The following is a 25,619-nucleotide window of genomic DNA, read 5'->3' on the forward strand; positions in this document are numbered from 1 at the left end:
GATTAGCTCATTGGTCTGCAGCTGCACCTTCACTATCCAATCACAGGCTGGGAGAAGAACAGGACCAAGGTGTATAATTTAGAGCCACTCTAATGTGTGTTGTTGATAATGAATAATCTTATCTACCCCACTGCAGATCCGAACCGAAGCTTCCATGTGTGTCAGATTCCCGATACTCCGCTGTACCCACCAGGTCAATCTGCTGCCCCCTATGTCACTATTTTGTACAAAAAGGGGATTGGCTGGAGTAGAGCCAAAAATATTTTATTATTAAAAAAAATTACACAGAAATTATTTCCAATTAAGAAGAGAATGGCAATGGCCCCATAGCTGTATATGTGCAGTGTGAGATCTCAGGCACTGCTACCTCTGCATCTATGTGCTTCTGTTACCCGAGCCTAAATAGATTTGGTGACGTCATTATTGTGCTCACTGCTCTCCTTGCTGGGGGCTCAGACATGAGAAGTCAAAGCCTTGCCGTGATAGCTGAACTTCATGCAGAGACACAGTGAGGAACAAGGCATGGGAGTCAGTAATGGGGAAATGATCAGCTACTGGGAGACCACAGGTAATACTTATGACAGATACTTCAGTGCTCAACCAAGAAATTTTTTTAAGCCGGGTGGAAAGAAATTGTAGGTGGGTGGCAGCACTTGTATTGTGAGCAAACGCTTCAGTAAACACCCAAAAACAGCCAGGTGGGTGCTAAAAAGTGCTGGGTGGTGTGCCTAGCTAAAAGGGCCTGGGGAGAACCCTGTACTTGCCTGTCTTTTGCCTGACGTTTTTGGGCATTCCACTGGTCAGTTCTCTGTAATAAGTAGATGGTGAAATTTCTATCACCAGATCCAAGGAACAGTGCCCGTCCCTTCCCCTATATATATATATATCTATATAGTAACGTACGTATACAAATTATAAAATCTGAAATCACACCAAAATTTAATTAAAGAATAGCAGTGAAGGTAAAACTTACTCAGGATCCTGGGGAAAATGTACAAGACGATCATTACTGCTTGCTCCGGGGCTACTGATCTGCAAAGAAACACAAAAAATATTTAATTATTTTCCTTAATTAATTTCTTAGAAACAGTACTGCGAGCAAATACATAACCACATCTACTTCCTAAAAATTAGATGCACACATATTGCCATTTCTAAGAATTTACACTTCCAATTTCAAGATTTTGCAAAATCAATTAACGTAACACCCTTACCTCCATTCTACATTACTTTAGTTCTGCCACTAGATGTCCTCAGTCTGCTGACAAGCATATTTCAACCCATTGCCACTGAGCCCAGATTGTCCTGGACCCGTCCCACTTTGCGAATGGACGAGTAATTCGATGAGCTCATTTCTATCATGCTGCTATCCCCTCCTATCAGAATGTATTTTTGTCAGTAAAAAAATTGATTGGTTCCACATGCTTCTTTCTCTCCATTTCAACACTGCTGTACAGGAATTACAAAAGATTCTATCAGTTCAGATCAGCTTGTTGCTACACTTTTGCTTAAGGATTAAATGTTTGCTAATCATCAGGATGTACCCTGTCACTCTCCCCAGTCAACTGGGAGAAAATCTGATTGGCTCCCGTGGGTTCCTCATGTTAGGGTCACACATCACAGCGTGGCCTCCTGCACTGTACAGGTGCTCTTTAAGGTACTCTGGACTGCTCAGAAATGAACCATAGGACGGTATTCTCCGCTTACAGAAAATGACATCTCACAGTACGATTTCCAGGGAGCTGTCTGTAATCATAATCGTTGTAGAATTACTACGGCATTATTTGTTCAGCTTGGCGGTTTGCGGAGCCGTTCCCGCTGTGTGTAAATAGCTGCACAGGAGCCGCGCTGACTGTTTGTATACGTCTAAACGGGACGGAAAACTAAACAATGTTTATTGAGGCCGAAGTCTCCTTTTTCCCCCCGTTGTGCTTAGATCCTAAAGAGGACCTGTTATGTAGCAATCACTGAAGGTAAATATGATTCTGGGTGTAAACTACAGGCCCCATTTATACCTGACCCTAAATATTGCTACCCCCCCATACCCTCCCCATCCCATTATATACCAGAATATTGAAGAAAAAGTGGTCACCAATACAAACTGGGGACACACATAACTACAAGTACATTTTAATTTATCCATAAATAAATTCATTTTAGATTCAGAAAGTTCCCGTACCTGAATTAGAACTGGTACAAGTCCCCTAAAGTGAGCTCAGACCGGGATAGTAAAGCTACGCACACACGTCAGATAACGGTCGCAGGTCCAAATGATCATCTCGGGCAAAAATTTGGCATCAGTATACAGCAGTCCCCAGATGCCGTTCATCAATCTGTCACATTGAATTGATAAACGGCCGATTGGGAACAACAATGTATATACCTATGTGTATAGCACTCATTCATGTCAGAGATCGTTTTTCAGCGATGTCCGCACAAAACTAAAAGTAGAAATAAAGTTTCACTTTTAAAATGTTTGATCACGCAGGTCATTGTTGCAGCAAGGGACAGGAGATGTCCTGTCTGCAATAATCTACCTGCGCGATCATGCCAGGATGCAGCCCAGCTTTGGATACCCGACAATCCTGGCTTCCCCTGCACATGCCAGAGCTCAATGAATTGCAGCACACTTGCTTGGGAGTTTTATCATCGGCGCCCTGCGACAGAACAAGGACAGGACCTTTAAAAGCAGCAAAAGTAGCAAGTCAGCTTTTCTGCAATGGGAACAGAGCGACCAAAAGCTCATCATTTTGCTGATTCTCCTTTCACTGTCCAATCACAGACTGGGGAGAGACAATTAATTGCTTAACCACAAGAGAGAAACCTATAGTCTCCAAGCCCTACCAGGGAGAAGCTGTTTAAACTTCAGGTCCGGATGGACAAATACAAATCCATAGTTCAGCTTTATGAAACACGTACAAATAGATGTAGTAGTGTTGAAATGTTTTAACCCACTCTCTATGGTCATATTTTATTATATGATTAGCCACCCTTTCGAATAAGAAAAGTAAATAAAAGAATAAACAGAGAAGATGGGTTAAGTTACAATAAATTGTATTTCTCAAGTCACAAATACATGGTCCCTACATGGTAGGGTATTGATTTTTACCCACAACCATTCACTTTTAATGGAGTCGGGGTTGACGATCTAGACAATGGATGACTACTTGAATTTAATCTTATAGCGTTTTAGTCGTTAACGTAATGTAAAATGTCTCGTGGCCCGACGCGTTTCACCTATTGGCTTCCTCAGGGTTGTACAGACGTAAACTAGCTTTTCCTTGGGAAAAGAAAGAAAAGCATTCCTAGTTCAGATAAGTATAAAAAGAGACACATATTCGAATAAATAGAAAATATATAAATACAAATACATGTGGAGTACATATACAAGAAGATGTATATACATAAAGTACATATATAAACATTTGTATGAATAAAGGCAGACAAACAACCGAGGGGGGAGTTGGAAAAAAAAAAAAAAAAGCCGCCTCCAATTGAATTAGTGAGCGGTTACATGCTGGTGAATTGAAGGCCACACGATGTACCTGTAGTTTTAGCGAGGAGGAACATCCTGGATTAATGTGAAAATGAGGTTTTCATGCCTCTGCGGCCGGTTATCCCTAGAATACAGTAATCCATTTTCTGCAGCCCCGGCTGGAAGAATGGCGCGTTGTTGCCTATGTCATGCTTAGTTAAAGGTCCATGATCACATTATCGCATGGAGGAGCTGACACTTTTATTCGGTTTACACTGTCTTCTATGTACAGGCAACTTATTTCCTTTGCCAGGGCTGCTGACAACCCTTTCCACACTATATTAATCTTGTTTACTGACTTATCTCGATACGAATATCAGAAAAGTGAACTTTTTATCTGGTGCAGAAAATAAACAAGGTGTTGACAGATGCAGAAGCTATTTTCTGCTTTTAAATTGCTTGTTTACCCGCAGCTTTTCCCAATGAGAAGGGGTAAAGGGATAAAAAATAAAAATTTAAAGGGAACCGGTCATGATATGAGAGATGCCATTGTAGCGTTAAGCTTAAAGGGAGCTTAGGGTGCAGGGTAGATATATTTTGTGACTTTCTCTGGTTATTCTGATTTCACTGGCTGCATGTTGAGTTTAGATCAGTGATTCTGAAAGCATTAAAGGATTTGTAAGCTGAACTTCGGCGTTCCTTCCCTTCCATCCTGCATGGTTGTACAGGCTGCCATGCTAACATTGATTGTACGGATTCTCAGACACCCACAATGTGCATTGGAAGCTGCAGCAAGTCTGAAACCAACTCCCCTCCAATGCTCTTTCCCTGTTCCCTTGTTGCCACCCTGTCACATGGTCTTCCAATGAAAAGTGGTGGTGGGGACAATTTGATTAATGAATCTTATATAGCACTGAAATCTTCTGTAGGGCTGTACAGAACCCATAATCATGACACTGTTTGTCAGAAGAGATTACAATCCAATGTCTATACCTTAATCATTATAGTTGGGTAAATTTAGGGGTAAATAACCTCCGAGTATGTTTTTGGTAGGTGGGAGGAAACTCAAATGGCTAAAACAAATTATGCAAACGTGGGGAGAACATACAAACTTGATGCAGATGGCGTCCCAGGTGGGATTCGAACCAGGCTGATTTAGGCTACATACGTACAACACTTGTCCGACGCAAATCAATGAACGACGAATGACTGCAATACAAGTGAAGGGGAGAGAGTCCTTCCAGTCTTGTTGTTGGAAAGGATGGTAAAACATTTTTTCCAACGACAAAGTCTAATGTGTGTACCCCGCCTTAGGTTGCATTAACACGTGTATTAATTGTCATTGGAAAGGATGTTTTCCGATCCTTTCGGATGACAAAATACTACACGATGCATGAAAGTGTTGTACATACAGCGCCATTCTGTTCGGTGGGAAGGAGAGGAGGGAGAACGACGGAGCGGCACCCCGCTGTGCTCTCTCCCCTTCACTTATATTATGATCATTCCTCGATCAACGTCCGTGGATCTGCCGGAACAGTACACACACCAGATTCTCGCCCGATATCAGCCCTGAGGCGATTATCAGATGAGAATCATCTGACGTGTGTATGTAGCCTTACTCTTGTTGGCCATTCTGAGATATAATATACAGCTTTCAATAGAGTGTATAAGGACAGAAAATTTGTAAGCAACAAATGTAAAGAAAAAAATCCCCTTTTAAACCTAAAAATTGTGAGTTCTGTGAAATTTAAACTGCTTCTACTATTTATGACATAATTGGTTTATCATTTCCCTGCTTTACTGACCATTACACTTCCATGCAGACTGCCTATCCATGACAAGCCTTACCACTGCATAGCCCAACACCTCCAGCGCAATCAATCACTGCCCTCCCCTAGGACCCGGTGTCTCCATGGTACAGCGGCTCTGAAGAATGACTTTTTACCAGTCTGTCAAGACCCGGAAGTTGCATGCAAGTGTTCTAATGATTCTTTATCTGACAATGAGTACAATCAGGTCTGGCAAGCTGTCCGAACGACCCTCCCCGAGAACGCTCGCCGACCGCGTCAGGAAAAAAAAAAAAGCAGATCACCAGAAATGGAGAAAAGGCTCTTAAGCCATGACTTTATCTTTGAGACACAGAGATGCAGACACCCCAATCTGGACACAATGATCAGTCACGTCACACAGGTTACTGTAAAGTACAGTCGTCAGAATTAGCTGCAGAGACGGTTGTATTGCCTCCGCTGTAACCAAGTGCATTGCAACAATAGAAAACTGCTACAGTCATTTCTTGTGTACAATAATCCTCTAGTGCAGGAACTTCCTGCAATAAAGACCAGTGACTGGGACTTTTTTCATATAATAGGTTACCAGTCTTGTATCCACCCCTTTGTAGTTGGTTTGCAGTGAGTGGTCCTGCTTGATCCTTTCCACGAGTCGGGTTTCTGCATAGGATATGTGCAGCACACTGATGAGGTTACCGCTGTATAGTTCCACCAAGGCATTTGGTGAGCCTAAAGTGGATTTATGTCATTTGTGGCTATTGAGGAATATATTTAAATTAACATTTTTCTGCCTGGTGATTGACTATGAGAAGGTTTTCATTTAAAGTTCTAGTGAGGCTTCCAGGTCTTGACAAGTTATTACTTTATTCCCCCACTCCTGCAGGCTCCTCCTCCATGTGCTGGTCACCCCCAGCCTATTCCATAGGGGACCCGAGGCAGTTGCAGGTACCGGTGTCATCCACTAAAGTGCACAACCAATGCAAGTGAGGAAGATGAGTGCCTGCACACAGCCCACACTGCACATGCTTGGGGAACGTGGTATGAGATAAAGTTGCTATGTATATCTAGCAAAAGAGCATTTATTCTTTGTAGTGCAGGGATACTACTACCCTCCTTTAAGTAATATTATTTTTTTATTAGCCAGTATTTATATAGCGCCAGCATATAATGCAGCGCTGTACAAAAATCTTAGTCATAGTCATGTCACTAACTTTGCTCACAATCTAATGTCCCTACCATATGTCATTAACACAAAGGAAATTTTAGGAGAAAGCCAAATAACCTAAGTGCATGTTTTTGGAATGTGGGAGGAAACCAGAGCACCCGGAGGAAACTCACCTGGAGGAAACTCACCTCAGAGCACCCAGAGGAAACTCACACAAACACAGGTAAAACCTGCAAACTCCATGCAGATAGTGTCCTGGCTGAGATTTGAACCTGGGGCCTAGCACTTAGCGCTAACCTCTGAGCTGCCGTGCCGCCTTGTTTTTGGGGGGAGTTCGGCTTTAAAAAGCAATACACCTTGGTCAGTAGTCTTCTCCAGCAAGCGACTGGACGCCATCATTGTCCTTTCTCCTCTGGTCAACAAGCACTCCATCTAAAGCTTGCAGTGGCTTCTATATAAAGCAGGCTGTGTTACCATTTCAAAGTTAATGTAAGGGTTTTTTTAATGAATACATAACTGGGTTAAACACGGGTCATGTGTATTTGCCTATGGCCCTGCATTATTTTTAACTACTTATTTCCCATTAATGCAGTACTCTGTCGGGAGACAGCGAGTCAGGCGCCGTATATATAACCTAGTAAACTGAGAACAACCTTGAAAGTAAAAGGGAACTTATTTGCTCCAGAACAATGCCATCCCTAGTGTAAAGGCCATTAGTAGCCGGTCTCAGGAGAACATGGCAGACAAGCCAGTACAAGTGAGAATGAATTGCTTTGCCTCTGCCGTGGGGGGTGGTCCTTCCCTGTAGGGACAAACACGACTGAACTGCCACATGCAGAAAACTTCTTCGCACACTCGCCTGAGTCATCCCTGGCCTTTCTGTGATCTTGTCATTAGTCACGGAGCAAGTACAAAGTGCTGGAGATGATAACTCTTACAAGCGGATACAACACGATTAATGAGAGCAGTGCAAGCAACATTGTAGGTCTCCTTGGCTATGCATGCGGTCTTTTGTTAATTACTTACCTGGTGCCATGTCAGAAAAATGCGTTATCATCATTTTATTATATGGAGCAAACATGGTTGAATTTACATTACCTAGCCCTAGTGGGCAAGGGGCTGCAATAGAGCACAATACAAACTATTTCAGCTTTTTATTTTTTTTTTTAAACCTGAACAGGAAAAAGGTTTTACCCTTTTTTATTTTTTATTAGCTAACTGGCCCATAAATAGATTACTTTATCAAATATTCTTTATATATCTTCTAATACATGTACCGTATATATGAAAAGAACTGAGTTATTAAATTCATTTTCTCATCCTGCCAACATAAATTTCCAAATAAGTTCTCTTTAGCAGCAATTTGGAGACCACAAAGTCCTAATGGTGTAGAGGTTACCAGTCCTTTGGTCAGCGGAGGAAAAACTTCTAATATCTCTACAGCCAAAATCCTTGAAGGAGATGTGGTGCCTTCCAATTAGCAGTAAGCACAGGATAATCCTACCATATACAGGGATATTGGGTTGTTTTAAAGGGCTAACAAGTTTTTCTATCTTCAAATAAAGCAGGGTTCTCCCCAGGCACTTTCAGCTGGGTGCACCACCCGGCACTTTTCAGCACCCACCTGGCTGTTTTTGGGTGGTTACCAAAGAGTTTGGTCACAATACAGGGACTGCCACCCACCTAAAATTTCTTCCCACCCGGCTTAAAAAAATTTCTGGGTTGAGCACTGTAAAGCTATACCTGGCCAGAAGAAGACCTGACCCAAGAAGGGTTCACATTTTTTTAATGAGTCTTTCAGTTTTAAAACCAATATGTCTCATGACCAGAGGAGTGATGCCACCACTTTCATTAGCATCTAACGACAGCCAACGCCTTGGGTTTCAGTGCCGGCTGAAGCCGAGGTAGGTAGAAGGCAGGTAAGCTATTTATAACCAGGTGTCCTTTTTATTCAGGTAAGACGACAGTGATTTATTAAAGCACTTCAAGACAGGAGACGATAGACTATTATAGGTGATACAGGTGATCCCAGCAAACCTGGATATATGTGAAGTTGGCATGTTTACAGTCCTGAACCAAATCCATTCAATGTGTGTCTATCTTCTCCAGTCTTTTGAAGCTTTAATAAATCAGGCCCAATGTCTCCATAAAACCACCCAATGACCAAGGCATCATTCAGGATATACATTTAGACCAATGTTTCTCAACCAGGGTTGCACAGGTTGCAAGGGGGTCCTTTGTTACTGTCAGGTCATTTTAAGTGGCACCAATGATAATTTGGCTATCTGTAAGTGTGGCACCCTACACACTGGTCAGCAATGTAAGAGGGATTTTTCCTACTGACCCCCACACTAAAATACAGTACGTTGTATATATAGTAATTATAGAAAGGGTTCCATGAAGACCTGAAAGCTATTTTAAGGGATTCCCTTATGTTAAAAAGATTGAAAAACCGGACCTGACCATAAACACAGGTCAGGGGGCACTAAGAAGGTGTAACCCGGCCCACATAGGACCCCAAAATCCTAAATCTGACATGTCTGTGTAAAATGCATCTGAAAAACCTATTTCTGTAAAAGTACGACCTAAGATATCTACTCGATGACTATACACCACCTCTACGTGACGAAATGAGCGACGCATATAATGTAAAATAAACATTTCCCGCTTTAGCTTCTATCTAAACTGCACACATCGGTGTTTGTTTAAACTATGATCTCCGTGTGATCAACTGCCATTTAAAAGCAGAAGGGGCAGAAAAATCAATGTAGCAAAATGCTGCTAAATCCATACTATAGACTGGCTGAGCAATATGTTATGCGGTGTAACCTAACATAAGAGCAAAACAAATAATGTCACTTCGCCAAGTCCTGGCTGTGAGTGGCCTCTGCTGGCTGTCCATAACCTGCATGTATTTCCCCGACAGCTGTAACACTGATGAAGAGATAAGCCAAAAGAACGAGGCAAGTTAATCAGAGCCAGCCATGGAAGACCTCCTGCCGCCAGCTCCCTAGAAATCCCAGCATGCACCTCTGCCTAGAAGGCTCTAGGTTGTCTGCAGCGCAACGGCTAAGGCATTTTAATACCCCCGTGTGACTTTTATAACTTCTTAAAGTGGATCTCTGAGCAACATTAAAGAATAACAATCTGTCTTTGGCAATAACGCTGCAGGTTTTGCTTTTCTGAATCCCGTCTGTAGTCTGCATTAAAAAGAACACATGATAGAGTGACATAACAGCAGCACAACTAAGGGAGGAGGCAAAATTGTGCACCCTTTAAAAGGGAGCAAGGACCTTAACAGCAGGATCACCAATATTGTTTTAAAAATGTAGATTTTATGAGATAAAATATTCACGTGAAAGCTTAAATCCAAGTTCAGTGACTGGGTTTACATTCATCAAAGTTTACTTTTAACATTTTTTAAGAAGGCCTTACTGCAGAAAGGGACAGGTGATGTCTCTTCTCCAATAAGAATTCTTACCTGCCTGATTGCTATCTCTTCTGTAAAAATTTGCATGTGCAGCTCATTGTTGGTTGCTGGAATACCTGCCACATTCTTAGCTTCACCTGCGGGTGCAGGAACTGAATAAACTCCTGCATGCCTGTGCAGGAGTTATATTATCCCAGCCTGGCCAATCAAGCTGGCCAAAGATCAGAACAAGGAAAACAAGGTGGAAGAAGATGGTGATGTGACGAGTTTAGTCCTGCTTAGAGGGACAAGGCTACAAAACATATATACATCTCCACCACATAGATCTCTTCTTGGGGATTATTATTAAACTGGATTTATATAGCACCAACAAATTACGCAGCGCTGTACATTAAATAGGGGTTGCAAATGACAGACAGATACAGACAGTGACACAGGAGGAGGAGAGGACCCTGCCCTGAAGAGCTTACAATCTAGGAGGTGGGGGAAGTATCACACAGTAGAAAGAGGATATGGATTGGTTGATGAGTGGTAAGGGTTTTAAGACGGGTAGGTGAGTTTGAAAAGATGGGTTTTGAGTGCTCTTTGAAAGGAGCAGAAAGTAGGGGCAAGCTGAATAGAACGAGGAAGACCATTCCAAAGAGTAAAGGCAGTTCTAGAGAAGTCTTGGAGCCGTGCGTGTGATAAAGTTATGAGTCAGGAAGTCATTACCAGGTAATTGAAGGAGCAGCTAGGGGGTCATTTTTGTATCACGTCAGAAAGGTAAGTGGGACAAGAACTGTGGAGTGATTTGAAGGCAAAGCACAGGAGTTTGAATATGATTCTCAGGTGAAATGGAAGCCAACGAAGAGAACTACAAAGAGATGCAGCAGAAGAGGAGCGGTGGGAAGGATGGGGGGGATAGAACATAGACAGCAATAACCAGACCACCATGTACCAGGCCTAAATATAATTTTCTTTTTGTACTGAGATTTGCTTTACCTAAACCAAGAGTGTCCATCTCAGTCCTCTTGAGGGCCAGGATCCGCACACATCATTACCATTTATATAGCAATAAACTTAACAAGGTTTTCAAAGGGTTTATATGGTTAATCCTGGCCTGTATGTGGCCCTCAAGGATTGGAGCCGGGAACCCCTGACGCAAATTATAATAAGGAAATTAGGTAGATGCTGAAGAGCTTTCCAAATGTGTGCAGATTTGATATACTGGCACACATACACAGATATGCTCTTTGTTTTCCAAAGACTGCAGATTCTTTCATCAGAATTCCTTGCCGGTTGCACAGAATACAATCAAGATGACCGTCTATCCTCCCAGCAATCATTGGGACACAATACACTGACCCCCAGTAAGCCTCGACTATTAGCCTGAAGTGCCCTGGCTTCATCTCCAGATAAGCGGCCATTCAGCAGAGGTCCTCAGCCGATTCTGCTGGTCTCTCCTCTGAAGCTTCCCGAACCTATACATTTGTGAGATTTACAGTGCTAAAAAGCAATATGATCATATTGATGTAGCTGAACTGCTATTCACAAATAAAAGCGCCATATCCCAATGAAATAATCCCAAAATATCAGTGCCAATGCCCAACTGCCCATAGGTTAAAAGTTAACCCTTGGCCCTAGAACTTTTTTCCTATTCAGGCCAATTATTCTCTTTTTGGTGAGTACAGTTTTGCAATATTTCACTGCCACTTTAAATGTATTACTGCTACAAGCCGTATCATGTCAAATAAAATGATTCATGTTTACTTGAGTGGTATCTGAAGATAAACCAGTTTCATTTCCCTCTTATAATGCGTAATAAGGGTATAATATCTTGGCGCCAGTGACTCGCTATTTGTTGCGCACGCTAGAATGAATCCGCAAATCAGATAGAACTCCTTGCCGACCATACTATTAACACAGGTCCTAGAGGGGTGCAGGCGGTATTAGGTTTGCTGCTGCAAACTGTCCATCTTAGCAGCTGTCACCAGAGTCTTGACAGTTCCAAATCACCGTAATCCCGGTGACGAGGAAAGCTTATTTCACACCGGAAATCAAATTCGGATTCCACCTGCCTCAACTTTCTATTAAATTGTCGGTGGATACAAGAGAATGATAAAATACTCTGCAAACGTGTTGTCAGGGCCCAGAGTAAGCACTTTATTGTGGAGACACACACCTGACACAGAAACATATATCTCAGAAGAAATAATCGCGAGCTGGCCTTCAGTGTACGCTGTACATTTTTCTGAGGTTAAACATAATATCAGCACGGCTGCACAGGCCTCTACAGCTACCAAGAGAATTTAAGCAGGAATACGTGAGTTTATTTATACACATTTACAGCTACACCATATATTTGAATATAAAGCAATCTGAATATAAACAAGTACTTACTTTTACCTAAAAATACAATAAAATTTACTTAAATGAATACTTATTAATATTTCTGGTTGTTGGCCACCAGTAGATGGGGCTGTGTTCTCATGTGAAGTGTGTAACAAACTTGCGTCAAGATTTTGTTACATACTTTACATGATGAAACAACCAGAAATGAATAATAGGTATTAATTTAAGTAAATTATATTGTATTTTTAGTATAAAGGGGATTATTATTATTAATAGAATTTTTAAGGGGAAAAAAACTACATTGTGAATCAGAAGCTGCAGGTACAAGCCTTCCTCTCTTTCTGAAGGGGGACATCCAACATTATCTAGCTCCCCCCCTCCCAGTCTGACTGTCCCTTTTTCGATTACACTTATTTTCAATATTAGAGGGATCATCACATGTGGGCAGTCTGAATAGAGTTCCCCACTAATATAGGAAATATAGGGAAATTAGGTAGGTCCTGATGGATAATGATGAGATCCACACTGGGACCAAAATAACATAATAAAAAAGTTTTATCAAAACATGTCATTAGCACAATAATGCAGGCTAGGGGCTGGAAACATCAAAATACATAAGCAGGCCAATTTTATCATTTTTTAACAAAATGCCAATGACTCTTTAAGCTTTTTTTTTTTTTACTACTGTGCAACATTTTACAGCATTTATTCTTCTTTTGGAAAACCTAAGCAAACTGAATGGTGTATGACCTATCACTGTTCTCTGGCTCTGCCTGTTAACTGGGCAGAAGCTCTGCTGTCCATCCTTGTAGGGACATGTCAGCAAGCAGAAGTGCCCCCTGGTGAGAAGGGCAGAGGAGCTCATACATTTTGAAGTGCCCTGGCTCAGCAGAGATGACCCTGGAGCTTCCTTGTTGGGCATTTAGCATTGATCATTTGATTGGATGCTTCATGTTAACAATGCCAGTTCATAGCTGGCAGATTGCTTGTCTTGTTGACACAGAGAAGGATCAGAGTAACACACAAATGAATCACAACTACGCCGGGTGCTGAGCGGGAGAGTAAAGACTAAAGATTGTTGTACGGATCATCTTCCAGTAATCTGTATAGAGAGATATATACCAAGATATAAACCACTGATGATCACACCTTGAGAAAATGCTAACTAGCAGGCAAATTGATCAAACACTGTTAAAACAAAAATAAAATTTCTCTATAAAAATCTGTGGTCAGGCAGGGCTTTACTTTAGAAAGGTACAGGCAATGTCCCTTCTGCAGCAAGTATTCTTACCTGCCTGATTGTTCGCTTCATCAATCAAAATTGCTGAGCTGATCATGCAGGCTGCAAGGATTGAATGAAACCTCAGTGAGTCTGCGTGGGAGTTACGCCATCCTGGCCCAGCCAATCAAGATGGTCGGAGATTGAATCAAGAAAAAAAGATGTTGATGCCTATAATGGACCAGGGATAGGTGGGTAAAAACAGGGTTTAGTCCACTTTACTTGGAGGTGTTTCAGAGCACTAAGGCAGGCCATAAATTGGAAGCACACTTGTTAGGTTAAGGGTTAGGTTAAAGTTTCAGAAGGTATCCATACTAGAGAGAGCCAAGATAATTAGCAAAATAATACCCAAATGGTTATATATATATATATATATATATATATATATATATATATATATATATAAATATATATATCTCCTTGCCTTGCCTGAAAGAGATAAGACTGGATATTTCCATACTACTGGTTTACATATACTTGCATGTCTCCTTCTCACCGTGTGGTCAGAATATTAAGAGCAAGCACTACAATGAGCTCATCTCACTAACGATGATCTCTTCTCCTATCAGTATGCTCCTTGCTCCGCAGGGCATCTTATTGTCTTATTGGCTCTTAATCCTAATGATTACAGATCTGCACTATTTGTGTCTTTTATATCTGCTGGAAATTTTGCTTTTAAGAGGAACTAAGTTGATCGATATTTACTTTCAATGCGGGCACCTCCATTCCTTCTTTCCTTCTGTAGCCTGATCTTCGGCCATCTTGATTGGCCATGCCGGGTTGACATAACTCCTGTGAGGTGTTCATTCATTTTTGGCATGTGCAAGGGAAGCCATAATTGCTGGGAATCCCTGGCAAGAAAAGCGCATGCATGTGCAGCTCAGAGAACTTGACAGCTGTGCAGCGATCAAGCAGGTAAAAACAGTTTTGGAGAAAAGACATCACCTGTCCTTTTCTGCAATAAACACAAGCCTTTTGCTTAACTTTAAGAAATGGCTGCACAGCCACACTGCTTTATGTAATACTGGTGAGATGTAGCAAAGCTAAGAAGATAATATAAAGTGAATGAACAAACTTTTAGCCTTGAGATAAGTGATATGCTTTGGAAACACCCCATGAGCACCCTTTAAAATCCTAATCCACACATAAAATTTGAAACTGCCATTTATCATTATTCTAACCATCGTTTAGTTCTTTTTATTTTACACTCCGATTTTATTTCGATAGATGCAAATTTTCATTATGGGCTCCCATGTGGTTCCCTTCCCCACCTAACACATGACCATTCCTTCATTGTTGAATGAACCACTTGGCCAGGAGGCAGCGGACCCATGCAGATTCTGGTGTATATTAGTGTCTTGACAGGATAATGACTTTCAAATTAAAAGCCGCAGCATATTGTATTTCCTCTCCGTAGACCCAACTTCAAACAGCAGTCGCCTTCTGAAAATATATGTCAAGAGCAGCGTTTTCTCATATCAGAATTTGGCCAATTTGTTTTCAGACAGAGCTGTTGCAGACCTATTTTTGGAGGCCCTCTGTGGCCTGACCATACGTTCCGACATAATTTATTGTGGCAGTGTAACATATGGACTTTTCATCATTGTCCAGCTCAAATCCTCAGTTGGACATAGATATTTTCCTCCCCGAAGCAGGTGACATAGACTGATTTTCCCGAGATCACTCCTTTGTGTGTTTGTGTTTTTATTTCTTGATGTACAAGACTTTGGAAGATGAATTAAATTGGTTACGTGTGTTACCGCTGTCATTCTTTTAATCTGTTTTTTGTTGTACTTGTTTACAAGCCTGCAGGGCATAGAAATTTGCAAAAAAATTATGCACTCTGTTATGGTAGGGTAAAGGATTTATTGTAATAGATTAGATAGTTGGACTTGATGGCTACTCTATAACTTTCCAATGTTATTCCTCTAATATGTTTTCATATATATATATATATATATATATATATATATTTATTTATTTATACATATATAGACATACAGTGAGGGAAAGAAGTATTTGATCCCCTCCTGGTTTTGTACGTTTGCCCTCTGACAAAGAAATGACCAGTCTATAATTGTAATTGTAATGGTGGGTTTATTGTAGCTGTGAAAGACAGAATAACAACAAAGGATGCCTCAAAAACCCAGTGCTCAAAGGTCAGAGCTTGATGAGCATTGTAATGAGTGAAATAACTATTTGATCCCCTATCAACCAGCAAGATTTCAGGCTCCCAGATGTTTTCCCTGTATGCTGAGATTAGGAGCACCTTCTGTAAGGGAGTGCTCTTAACCCAAGCTTGTTATTACACTACCTGTATAAAAGATACCTGTCCACAGAAGCAATCAATCAATCAATCAATCAATCAGATTCCGAACTAGCCACCATGCCCAAGACAAAAGAGCTGTCCAACGATGTCAGGGACAAAATATTGTAGACCTACACAAGGCTGCACTGGGCTAAAGACTATCGCCAACCAGCTTGGTGAGAAGGTGGCAACATTTGGCGCGATAATTCGCAAATGGAAGAAACACAAAATAACTGTCAATCTCCCTTGGTCTTCCCTCATGCAATGATCAGGAGAACAGTGACGAAGCTACCCAGAACTACACGGGGGGACTTGTCAATGATCTCAGGGCAGCTGGGACCATAGTCACCAAGAAAACAATTGGTAACACACTGCACCGTGAAGGCCTGAAATCCTGCAGAGCCTGCAAGGTCCCCTTGGTCAAGACAGCACATGTACAGGCCCGTCTGCAGTTTGCCAATGAACATCTGAATGATCCAGCAGAGAACTGGGTGAAAGTGTTGTCAGATGTTGGTCAGATGAGACCAAAAATGAGTTCTTTGGCATCAACTGAACTCGCCATGTTTGGAGGAGGAGGAATGCTGCCTATGACCCCAAGAACACCATCCCCACCGTTAAACATGGAGGTGGACACATTATACTTTGGGGGCTTTGGAGGTAATTCCCACGCAGTTGCTAGGCACTTTATTCCTTCCTGGTATGCACAGGGGATGCCGGGATTGATGGGTATCTTGGGAACCAAAGCTGAGTTGAGCATGTGCAGCCTGGCTTTTGTGACAGATACCTGGAGCGATAAGGCAGGTAGAAGGGATGACATAATTGCCATAACTTGCCCTGTTCTGCAAAAACAAACTGCCTGACAAGGGTGATGTAACTCCTGCACATTGGACTTCACTTATTCCCAAAAGCCCAGAAGGTGCCGGGATAGGAGGCATCCTACACTTGTGCATGTGTATTTCAAATAGAAGATTGCAAACGGGCAGGTAAGTATGTTTTATTGCAGAAGGGATAGGCAAATGCAATAAAAAATTCCCTGTTCATAATTTTTTAGTGTGAAATTAAAGTAAATCCAGGAACAAAAAAAAAAAGAATATTATGTAGTGTACCAATCTAATCTTCAGAGGTTGCATGTTATTTCTGCACCTGGTGATCCCCTTTTTAGCAAAATTTTTCTTTGGTGTCTTAGGCTACATACACACGTCAGATGACTCTCTTCCAATAATCGCCTCAGGGCTGATATCTGACGAGAATCTGGCATGTGTACAGCCTTCGTTCATAGATCCGTCCAGGTGGATCTACGAACGATCATATTAAAATTGAAGGGGAGAGAGCACAGCGGGGAGCGGCTCCCCCTACCCTCTACATAGAACAGAATGGTGCTGTATGTACAGTGCTCATTCATGCATTGTGCAGTCTTTTGTGGTTGGAATGGATTGCAAAAGATGCTTTCCAACAACAATTATTGCATGTGTGTACGCAGCCTTAGAGCAACAATGCTCACGTGCCCTACCTTATCTATGGAGCAACACTATCAACCCAGGCCAACCTATAGAATTACCTACCCTCTATATACCATAGGAGTAAGATGTTCTGTAGTCTACAGAGAGAACAATATAATTGATGACAGTGCAGCACAGCCAGTTACCAACTCACAAGACTTCGGGTAGGATCGACAGTTATTCTTTGCACATATCAAACAAAAATAACAAACCACTTTCACCTGTATATTTGACAGATCAAAAAACGGAGGATTTTATTGTCAAGATTGACACAAAACAGAATAGGATATGAAGGATGTATAATCACCAAACACTTCTATACTTTTCTGCAACAATGCTGGTTGTTATCCCACAAGAAATAGAAAACATACATTTAGCCCGGCATCAAGACAATTATCTAGAATGTTCTATAAACAAGCCATGTGTTTTTATTGTTCTGTATCTCTATCATCCCTCGGTAGCCAGCAACTGGTAAGACAGGGATTGCCGTAAAACCATCCCTAAGTACATAAAGGCTTCTAATCGTTAGGCGTTTTATTACCAGCCGCACATAGGGATCGGCAAATTGCCTTGTTTCAGATTTATTATGTATTACTCCAGAAATTCTATAAAGATCAGAAGAACTGATTACTATGTTGACCTTTGCATTAACTCATCTGAATTTAAATTCAAGTGTTTGATTTGGAGGAATCAGTTCATTTATCATAGGGCTGACACAGAGGCGAGGATTGCGCCGTCCTGATTGGGACTATTGAGGCCGAATTTATTTATCGAACGCCGGAGTAGGAGCAAAACTTTGACGTGCCATTGTGCTGTGCTAAGAAGCCACGTATACGTATTAAGAGGCATGCTGCTTGCTCGAGGGTGTTAAATGGGTTCGTAATTCATAAACTAACATGAAATCTTTTTTTTTCACTTTTAAATACAAATGGCTTCGGAATCAATAGGGCAGACTTGAGTAATTCATCTCGCCTCCCGCTGTCTATTACCACAACTTTCAGTTTTCTGCTTTTATTGTTATGAGAATTGCCATAAATCAACGTTTTTAATGTAACACTTTAAGTGTCAGAAAACTGCAGGAGGGTCAGCATATTCTTTATCTGTTTATACAGGGAAAACACGTTTGATTACATTGTCTTTACCGCACATTACACAGCCCTGTCTTCATTTAAAGCGGACCTTTCCTTTGCATTTCAAAATGGAACATTGTAAAGACAATCTAAATCCTATCAGTAAAAAATTATACAAATTTTAATATTTAAAAAAAAAAATTAGCCCTTTTACACCTGGTTCCTGCTATGAGTGTCCTTATTCCTTGTTATGGGCTGACAAAAAGTCTTGTACCAGGTCGAATTCTATTTAATTTGCATGTATGTGACATAATCGCAGGTATGGTGGGCAAGCTTGTTTATTTGCTGATATTTGCATGGCTGTGCTATAGAATTGATATTTTATAGGTGACTGTAACATGGAACATGATTTGGCATTGCTGGAAGAAAAAAAAAAAAGAACTACAAAAAAGAACTACAAAATAAGTGAGGATTATAGCCAGGGAATGGGAAAAGTGTCTAAGATAAGAAGTCAAGATTGGCACACAGCACAGTTTATAGCTCTGCCGAGGTACTCACATTTTAATACTTAGGGCTGGTTCACATGGACAGTTTTCATGGTTTATAAGCAGTGAGCACCAAGTGGTTGACAGCCTTCCAGCCCGATTGACTACATCCTCCTGAAACGTTCATACAGGCAGTCTTAACAGGCGGGCTTCCTTGACTGCCATGTTAGTGCCATGTTGTTAGTAGCTGCTTGCAGTGCCCGGTAGTCACTTGACTTTTCAGGCATGGCAGGATATTCTTCCAATGCTGATAAACCTTTCATTTGCAATGGACAATAACTTATGGATTGTAAGCTAAATAAACGCAACTGTGCAGCCAATACAAAATCAAAAATTGTGGAAACTGGAGTACCCGCAGGAAACCCACGCAAATACAGGGAGAACCTGCAAACCCCATGCAGATAGTGTCCTGGCTGAGATTTGAAGCTGGGACCCAGCGCTGCAAAGGCCAGAGTGCTAACCACTGAGCCGCTTTTTTAAACCCTAAAAAATAGTTAATAAATACACTTATCAATGAGGTTTGGGTGTAAGTGTAGTGTATATACTTTTTCGAGTATATTACCTTATGTTTTTATAGGTGTGAAAATGTCTGAAATAATGCACGTCAGGAATGTCGTCAGTGCCTAAATTCTGATTATAGAAGAAGGCTACCCAACTCCAATAGCATTGTCCTAGCTTCCTATGTAAATAATGCATGCCGTGCTCCAGAAGGGTTAAAATAGTGAAGTACAGGTTTAAACCTTAGTTGTTTTAAGCTTGGACACTGAGCAACTGTGTAAAGCCATATTGTCCCCCAGCAGGAAGCAATCAGATACCTGACTGGAATGATAGACAGCTGTGGTCCAGTGAACAGGAAAAAAAATCCCATTTACTCCCCGCCAGATGGGACCTACTGGATGCTTCAGCACAAACATCTCATCTTTCTTTGGACCTTCTTGTCCAGTTGCAGCTAGCCCTGGCTGATAATGATGGATATCAAGTCTACTATAAAGTGGGTGACAACGGCTGCCTTGTTATAGCTGCCAGTCTTCGGCACTTGTCATTATTACGGATGGAAGATTTATACCGGTTTGGGCTTGTGTATGGAGTCCGGCTATTTGCAATTCATCATCTGCCGTGCGAGGCGTGATGTACTGACCATGGATGTAATTGCCAGCTCCACCTGCTTTTGGAAATTAAAAGATCAACGAGTAGGGCACAGCCTGGTGTTCCGAGCTTCTGTGCCCACTGGAGCTTGTACGGGGGGCCCAGGCATACAATAGACAGCTCATCAAACACGCCGCGTCTTCTTTATCAAAGTGTCTGAAAGTAAAGCTGTCCGTGTTGGCCCAGAGCAAATGGCTATGTTGTATACTGCAGAGAAAAAATATAGCCAGAATATACAATTTTAAAGAGAACCTGTAATATGCAAAAAAAAAAGTCTCTAGAGGATATATTTTCTGTGTACCTTGGAAATTCAACAACTACCACTACATCAGTAAAAACCCTCCGCCCTAAAATCGAAAGGGTATATTTCTCTTAGCAGATAAGGCCACCGTACTGAAAAATGAGAGGGCATATGAAAGCTGAGGTCCGTGCTAATATTCTCTGGGTTTAGAAGTTATAGAACAATTGGTTGAGAGTTCCAGCCATATGGTACCTTTTAACATGGGGGAACCCTTGGAACACCAGGTCTTAGAGAACTTCCATAATTACTATATTCACAACTCACAGTACATTAGCATGGTGGCCAGTGGGAAGAAAGTCACTATTTCAGACAAATAGGTCATTGGTGTCACTTAAAGCGTAACCAAACCCATTTACAGCAGGCATGGGATCGGTGACATTGCATGCTGTAAATGGGGGGGGGTGCCAATCTCACTGCGCATGCGTGAAATCTGCATCCCCGATTGAGGAAAAAACTCCTTCTGCACATGATCGAGATGGTGGGATGTGTGACATAGGTACCCCAGGAGGCACTGCGCCATGGTGATAAAGACAAAAATGGAAAAAAAAGTGATAGGTCTGCTTTAAACTGATGTGACCTTGTTTCATTGCTCAAGGAACCCCTAGTAACCTCTGGAGGAACCCTGAGGTCCACAAAACCCTGTTCGACAAACACTGGTTTAGTCTGTGATATTTCAAAAGACCACCAGCTCAAAACCTAAAGCCAAAGAATGAATGAGGCAGAAAGGGGTCCTAGGCAAAGAAGCAAATTTGGAAACCCAATTAGCCAGCCATATCTATGAAGACTCGATAACTCAGGTGTGGAAGAACTCAAATAACCTGCACAGAGCTCTAAACCTCATCGGACACTTTTGGAACGAATCTTCTGATCCAACTTCAGTATTTGCTTTCCAAGTACATCAAACTGTTGAAACTACAAAGAACGTGAAGAAGTGTGTGGGGGACGTGTGCGTCACGTTCCATTCCATTGTTTTAGGTTGGGATATCCAACAAATCACTATAGGTGTAATGGTCAGGTGTCCACAAATGTTTGGCCATTGAGCAAGCAGGACATGGGCAGTGGAAGCCCATAGTTTTTTTATGGAAGCTTCAATCCTTCTGGCGCTGTGGTCACCTGTACAGAATTTTGTTTTTCCTGTACAGAATGGTAATGCTTATATATGCCTTCATCAACAGCACTTGATCATTTACCAGTTGCAGTGTTGCAAAAAAAAAGCATCATTAGTATCTCAACCTGTAAAGAATTAAATTCCTTCTGTTAGGGATATCTGGATCTGACTTCTAGTCACAGTTTACTGGAAAACAGCAAGCACTGTCACAGGCAACACAAAGTGGGAAGATTAAGGAGATCAGTGAGCTTAAACACAATTTTAATGACTGTTGTTGAGAATGAATTACTCCAAAGTGTTTGCAGCTACAGAGGTCAGTGATGTTTGAATATGTATATATCTGAATGTCCATAGCCTGGACACACTTCTTCTTTAAGTGATATGTGCTTGAAAGTGCAAATCTGTCATTAGCTAAAGCTTCCTCCAGTTGAAAGGAGAGACGACTACATAATGAAGAGATGGCTGTAAACACAGCAGACTGAGCTAATGATAGGCGCATACAGTCACTTGTCACCTTGCAGCTCAATTAGCCTCGGTGTAAAAATGAGACATGTAAGAAGAAATAAGGTTCTGACATTATCTCTGCCAACAAGATAATTACACAGCCTTCATTTAACAGTAGGGCAACACTACTGTAGCAACAAATTAACTCGGGTACATTTGCAATTCATGGTGTGTTTTCTCATTTAATGCCATTTGTCTTAGTTCAAATGAACATTTCCATTATTTCTTAATGCTGGGCAAAGTTGCTGTTTTGGCTTCAGAATATTGTCAAAGGAGCACTATGTACCAAGACGGATTTCCTTATTTGTTAAATAAAAAATGATCTGGTCACTGTTCCTCCAACAATGTGTGGGAGAATCAAGCTTGAGAAAAATAAAAACTTTCAAGCTATCTGAAGACATTATAGGGAGTCAGTATATAGTGTAAAGGTATGCATGTAATAGTCAGCATCAATTAATATCCATTTTATGTTGGTTTTACTCCAGTGAAATGGAGTGTTCTCCCCAGCCCCTTTTAGCTGGGGCCACCACCTGGCACGTTCAGTAACCACCTGGCTGTTTTTGGGTGGAGTTGAGTTGGGTCACAATACAGGGGCCACCACCTGCCTACAATTTCTTCCCACCCGGCTTAGGAAAAATTCTGGGTTCAACACTGAAAAGGAATATGGAATTGGCAATTGCACCTGTAATTAGCTGTTTCATTTACAAAGTGTAGTAAGCAGCAATGCAAAAAATTAATGATGATCTCACATACATGAATATAAAGTGTTGTACATGATAACCAGATGCAGCGAGTCTTAATAAATCTACTAAACATGCCCTGGCTGTCCAATATAGAAAAGGTGAAGTACTTGGTTAGGAGTACAGCAAATTATAACACTAGCAGCCTTGGTTTTACCACTTTCCGCATGTTGATAGGATATGGGGACCCAATTTAGGAATGGAAATGCCCTTCATGAGCCCTTGGCCTAAAGTTAGCGGGCATGCACATCTCAGTGTAGGATGTCAGGGTATGATGGACCCAGTATGGTTGGCCCCGAGGTTAGCAGTCTGGTCTTTGCAGCGCAGGGTCCCAGGTTTGAATCTCAGCCAGGACACTATCTGCATGGAGTTTGCAGGTTCTCCCCATGTTTGTGGGGGTTCCTTCTGTGTACTCGGGTTTTCTCCCACATCCCAAAAAACATGGTTAGGTTAATTGGCTTAACCTTAAAAACTTTTTTTTTTTTTAATGAACCTACAATTTAAAAAGTCAGTACAGTGTTGAAGACAGATTTTTTTTTAGGCCAGGTGGGAAGGAATTGTAGGTGGTTGGCCCTGTATTGTGACCCAACTCTTTAGTAACCACCTAAAAACAGGCGGGTGGTTACTGAAAAGTGCCGGGTGGTGCGCCGGACTAAAAAAAGCTGGGAGAACACTGCAGTACAAACTGAGCTAAAGCTGTGCTGACATATTGGTCACAGAGGAGTCTTCTTTGGACAGAAGTATAGTTTTTGAGCCTCCAAGGTCAGGAAGTAGAACCGTTAACGATAAAGTGAAATTAGGATCGTAAGATCCTAACAGGTTAATCAATCTTAGCGAATTACAGGGCAAAAAACAAAAAATAAATTCTTGGTAGCAGGTATCTAGGTATAGGTGTACATTAGGGCAGCATGAATTACTTTAATACAACGCCACTTTATGCAACACAGATTTCTTACATTGTGCGAAAACATTACAGTAACTTGCATTGTGATGGCTCAAAAGAAGAACGCAGGCAAGGAAAGCGATTGCCATGCACAGCCATTGTCTAGTAAAGTAAATGAATTCTGGCATAATGGAATGAGTGAGACGTGAAAGAATTACAGGCAAATGCACATACAACACGGAGAGATAGCTAAGTCTAAATTAAGATGTTCACTCCGGAGCTTCCAATAGGACCTTGACATGACTGTTGACCTACTCATGACACGATCACACCAGTAAGGATTTTGAATTCTATTAGTATTACCAGAAAAAAAAAAAGTCAAGGAGTCATCAGGAAAACAAATCTATATCTTCTACTCCATCAGCCAATTACTGTTGTTAAAATGGAATTAGATGGATATTGACAATGCTGTGGGATAAGGATTAAGCTGAAGACTGAACATACAAGCAGCACTGCTGATTGCACTATTTTTTTTCTTTCCCTCCTGTTTGGAAACTTAAACAAATGTGAGAAGGGAGGCCGCCGTGCGTTATGTATTAGCGGCATTCTAATCAGAAGCTTACAGCTCTCTTTCGGCTCAGCTAGCATTCGTATTGGTATGCTTTGAAGGAAAATACCATGCATTAATAACAATTCAGAGGGAGGACTACCGGGATTAGACATCCCTCCGACATTGCTTTGCTGCAGCCACTTGCATGTGGTTGTCAAATGCCCAACTGTGCTGCTCGGTGCCTGCCAGCAGAGAATGCAATTAATAAAGTTTTCTTTGTTTTTATGATATTTTTACTGTGGCAGTGGAATATGTAATTATCATCTTCATGTGTTTTACAATGAAACAAGGAGAGCAAATACTCAATTTCTTTTTTTTTTCTTATAATGCAAAATAAATTTAAAGTTACAAAATTTTTTTAACTTGCAAAATTGTTTGGATGTTTTAAATTATCTACAGGCTATGATGTAGAGTCCATTCCATTTATTTCATAGTGGGAGGTGATGACGGCAGTTCCATACCCCACCCAAACCTCTTTCTTTTCCCTGCACTTTTGTTACTGATTTGTTACTGATTTAGGGATTTGTTACTGATTTAATCAAATTGGTAGGTAAAACACAGGGTGGAACTAGGAGGAGGCACATTCTTTGAAGTGTGCGCTCAGCTATTTGTGCAAATACAAGGCACACTGGGGGAGGTATGCAAAACCAATGACCTCTAAGGTGTACGGCTAGAAGAGATCAAACCAGTAAGTTATAGGCAATAGGCTGCTGTGAATGCATAAATCTGAATCCCCATCTAGATAGGAATACAAAGATCTGAACACAACACACACAGGAGCCCTGAACCGTAAAATGGATGGCTAATGTTTTGTTCCCCACTTTTTAAAATCTGATCGGCATTTTTACAATAATGGATGAGTCGGATATAGAGGCATCAATGCTTTGATTGCAGTACCACATCTACACTAAAGTGACAATCTGAAACTCAACTTAAAAGAAGTAACAAAGCTCAATTTTCAGAAGTAGAACAACAATGCCCATTCCATTTATTTATGGTCACGTACCTTAGTTTTGAGTGATGACTGCTGGAAAAATTGGGGTTTATGCAACCATCATGATTATTCACCATTACAGCCAATGGTATTTGCCCCTAAAACACTTGCAAACTCTTTCTGCTGCTATTTGTTGTCTTGATAAGGCTGATCACCACGTAATTACTGATGGAACTGGTGCAGGTATATAGTAAAAAGTAGTTTTTAATTCGAAACCATCGATTATTCTTAAAAGTGATGATCTTGTCAGCTGATGCAGGAACAGGAAATTAATGGCAACTCAGCCACATCGCCCTTAGTTTGCAAGTGTGCTTGCATGCATGATTTTTGCAACCTTTCTTACATTTTTAACAGATTAGGGATGAGTTAAGCTGCGTACACACTTGCAATTTTTGTCGTTGGAAAGGATCTTTCACGATCCTTTCCAACGACAAGGGAGTGCAC

The 25,619-nt window shown here is 41.2% G+C and overlaps 1 protein-coding gene across 1 annotated transcript in view; it reads right to left on the reverse strand.

Annotated features, from left to right (window-relative positions):
• The window catches only part of GPATCH2 (G-patch domain containing 2), an 87,016-nt gene that overhangs the window by 36,551 nt on the left and 24,846 nt on the right, over positions 1-25,619 (reverse strand). Inside the window, exon 6 of the mRNA XM_072409874.1 lies at positions 974-1,032. Within this exon, the coding sequence (XP_072265975.1) occupies positions 974-1,032 (59 nt within the window). The remainder of the gene's footprint in view (positions 1-973; positions 1,033-25,619) is intronic.

The sequence above is a fragment of the Pyxicephalus adspersus genome, chromosome 4, assembly GCF_032062135.1.
Source record: "Pyxicephalus adspersus chromosome 4, UCB_Pads_2.0, whole genome shotgun sequence".
Lineage (NCBI taxonomy): Eukaryota > Metazoa > Chordata > Amphibia > Anura > Pyxicephalidae > Pyxicephalus > Pyxicephalus adspersus.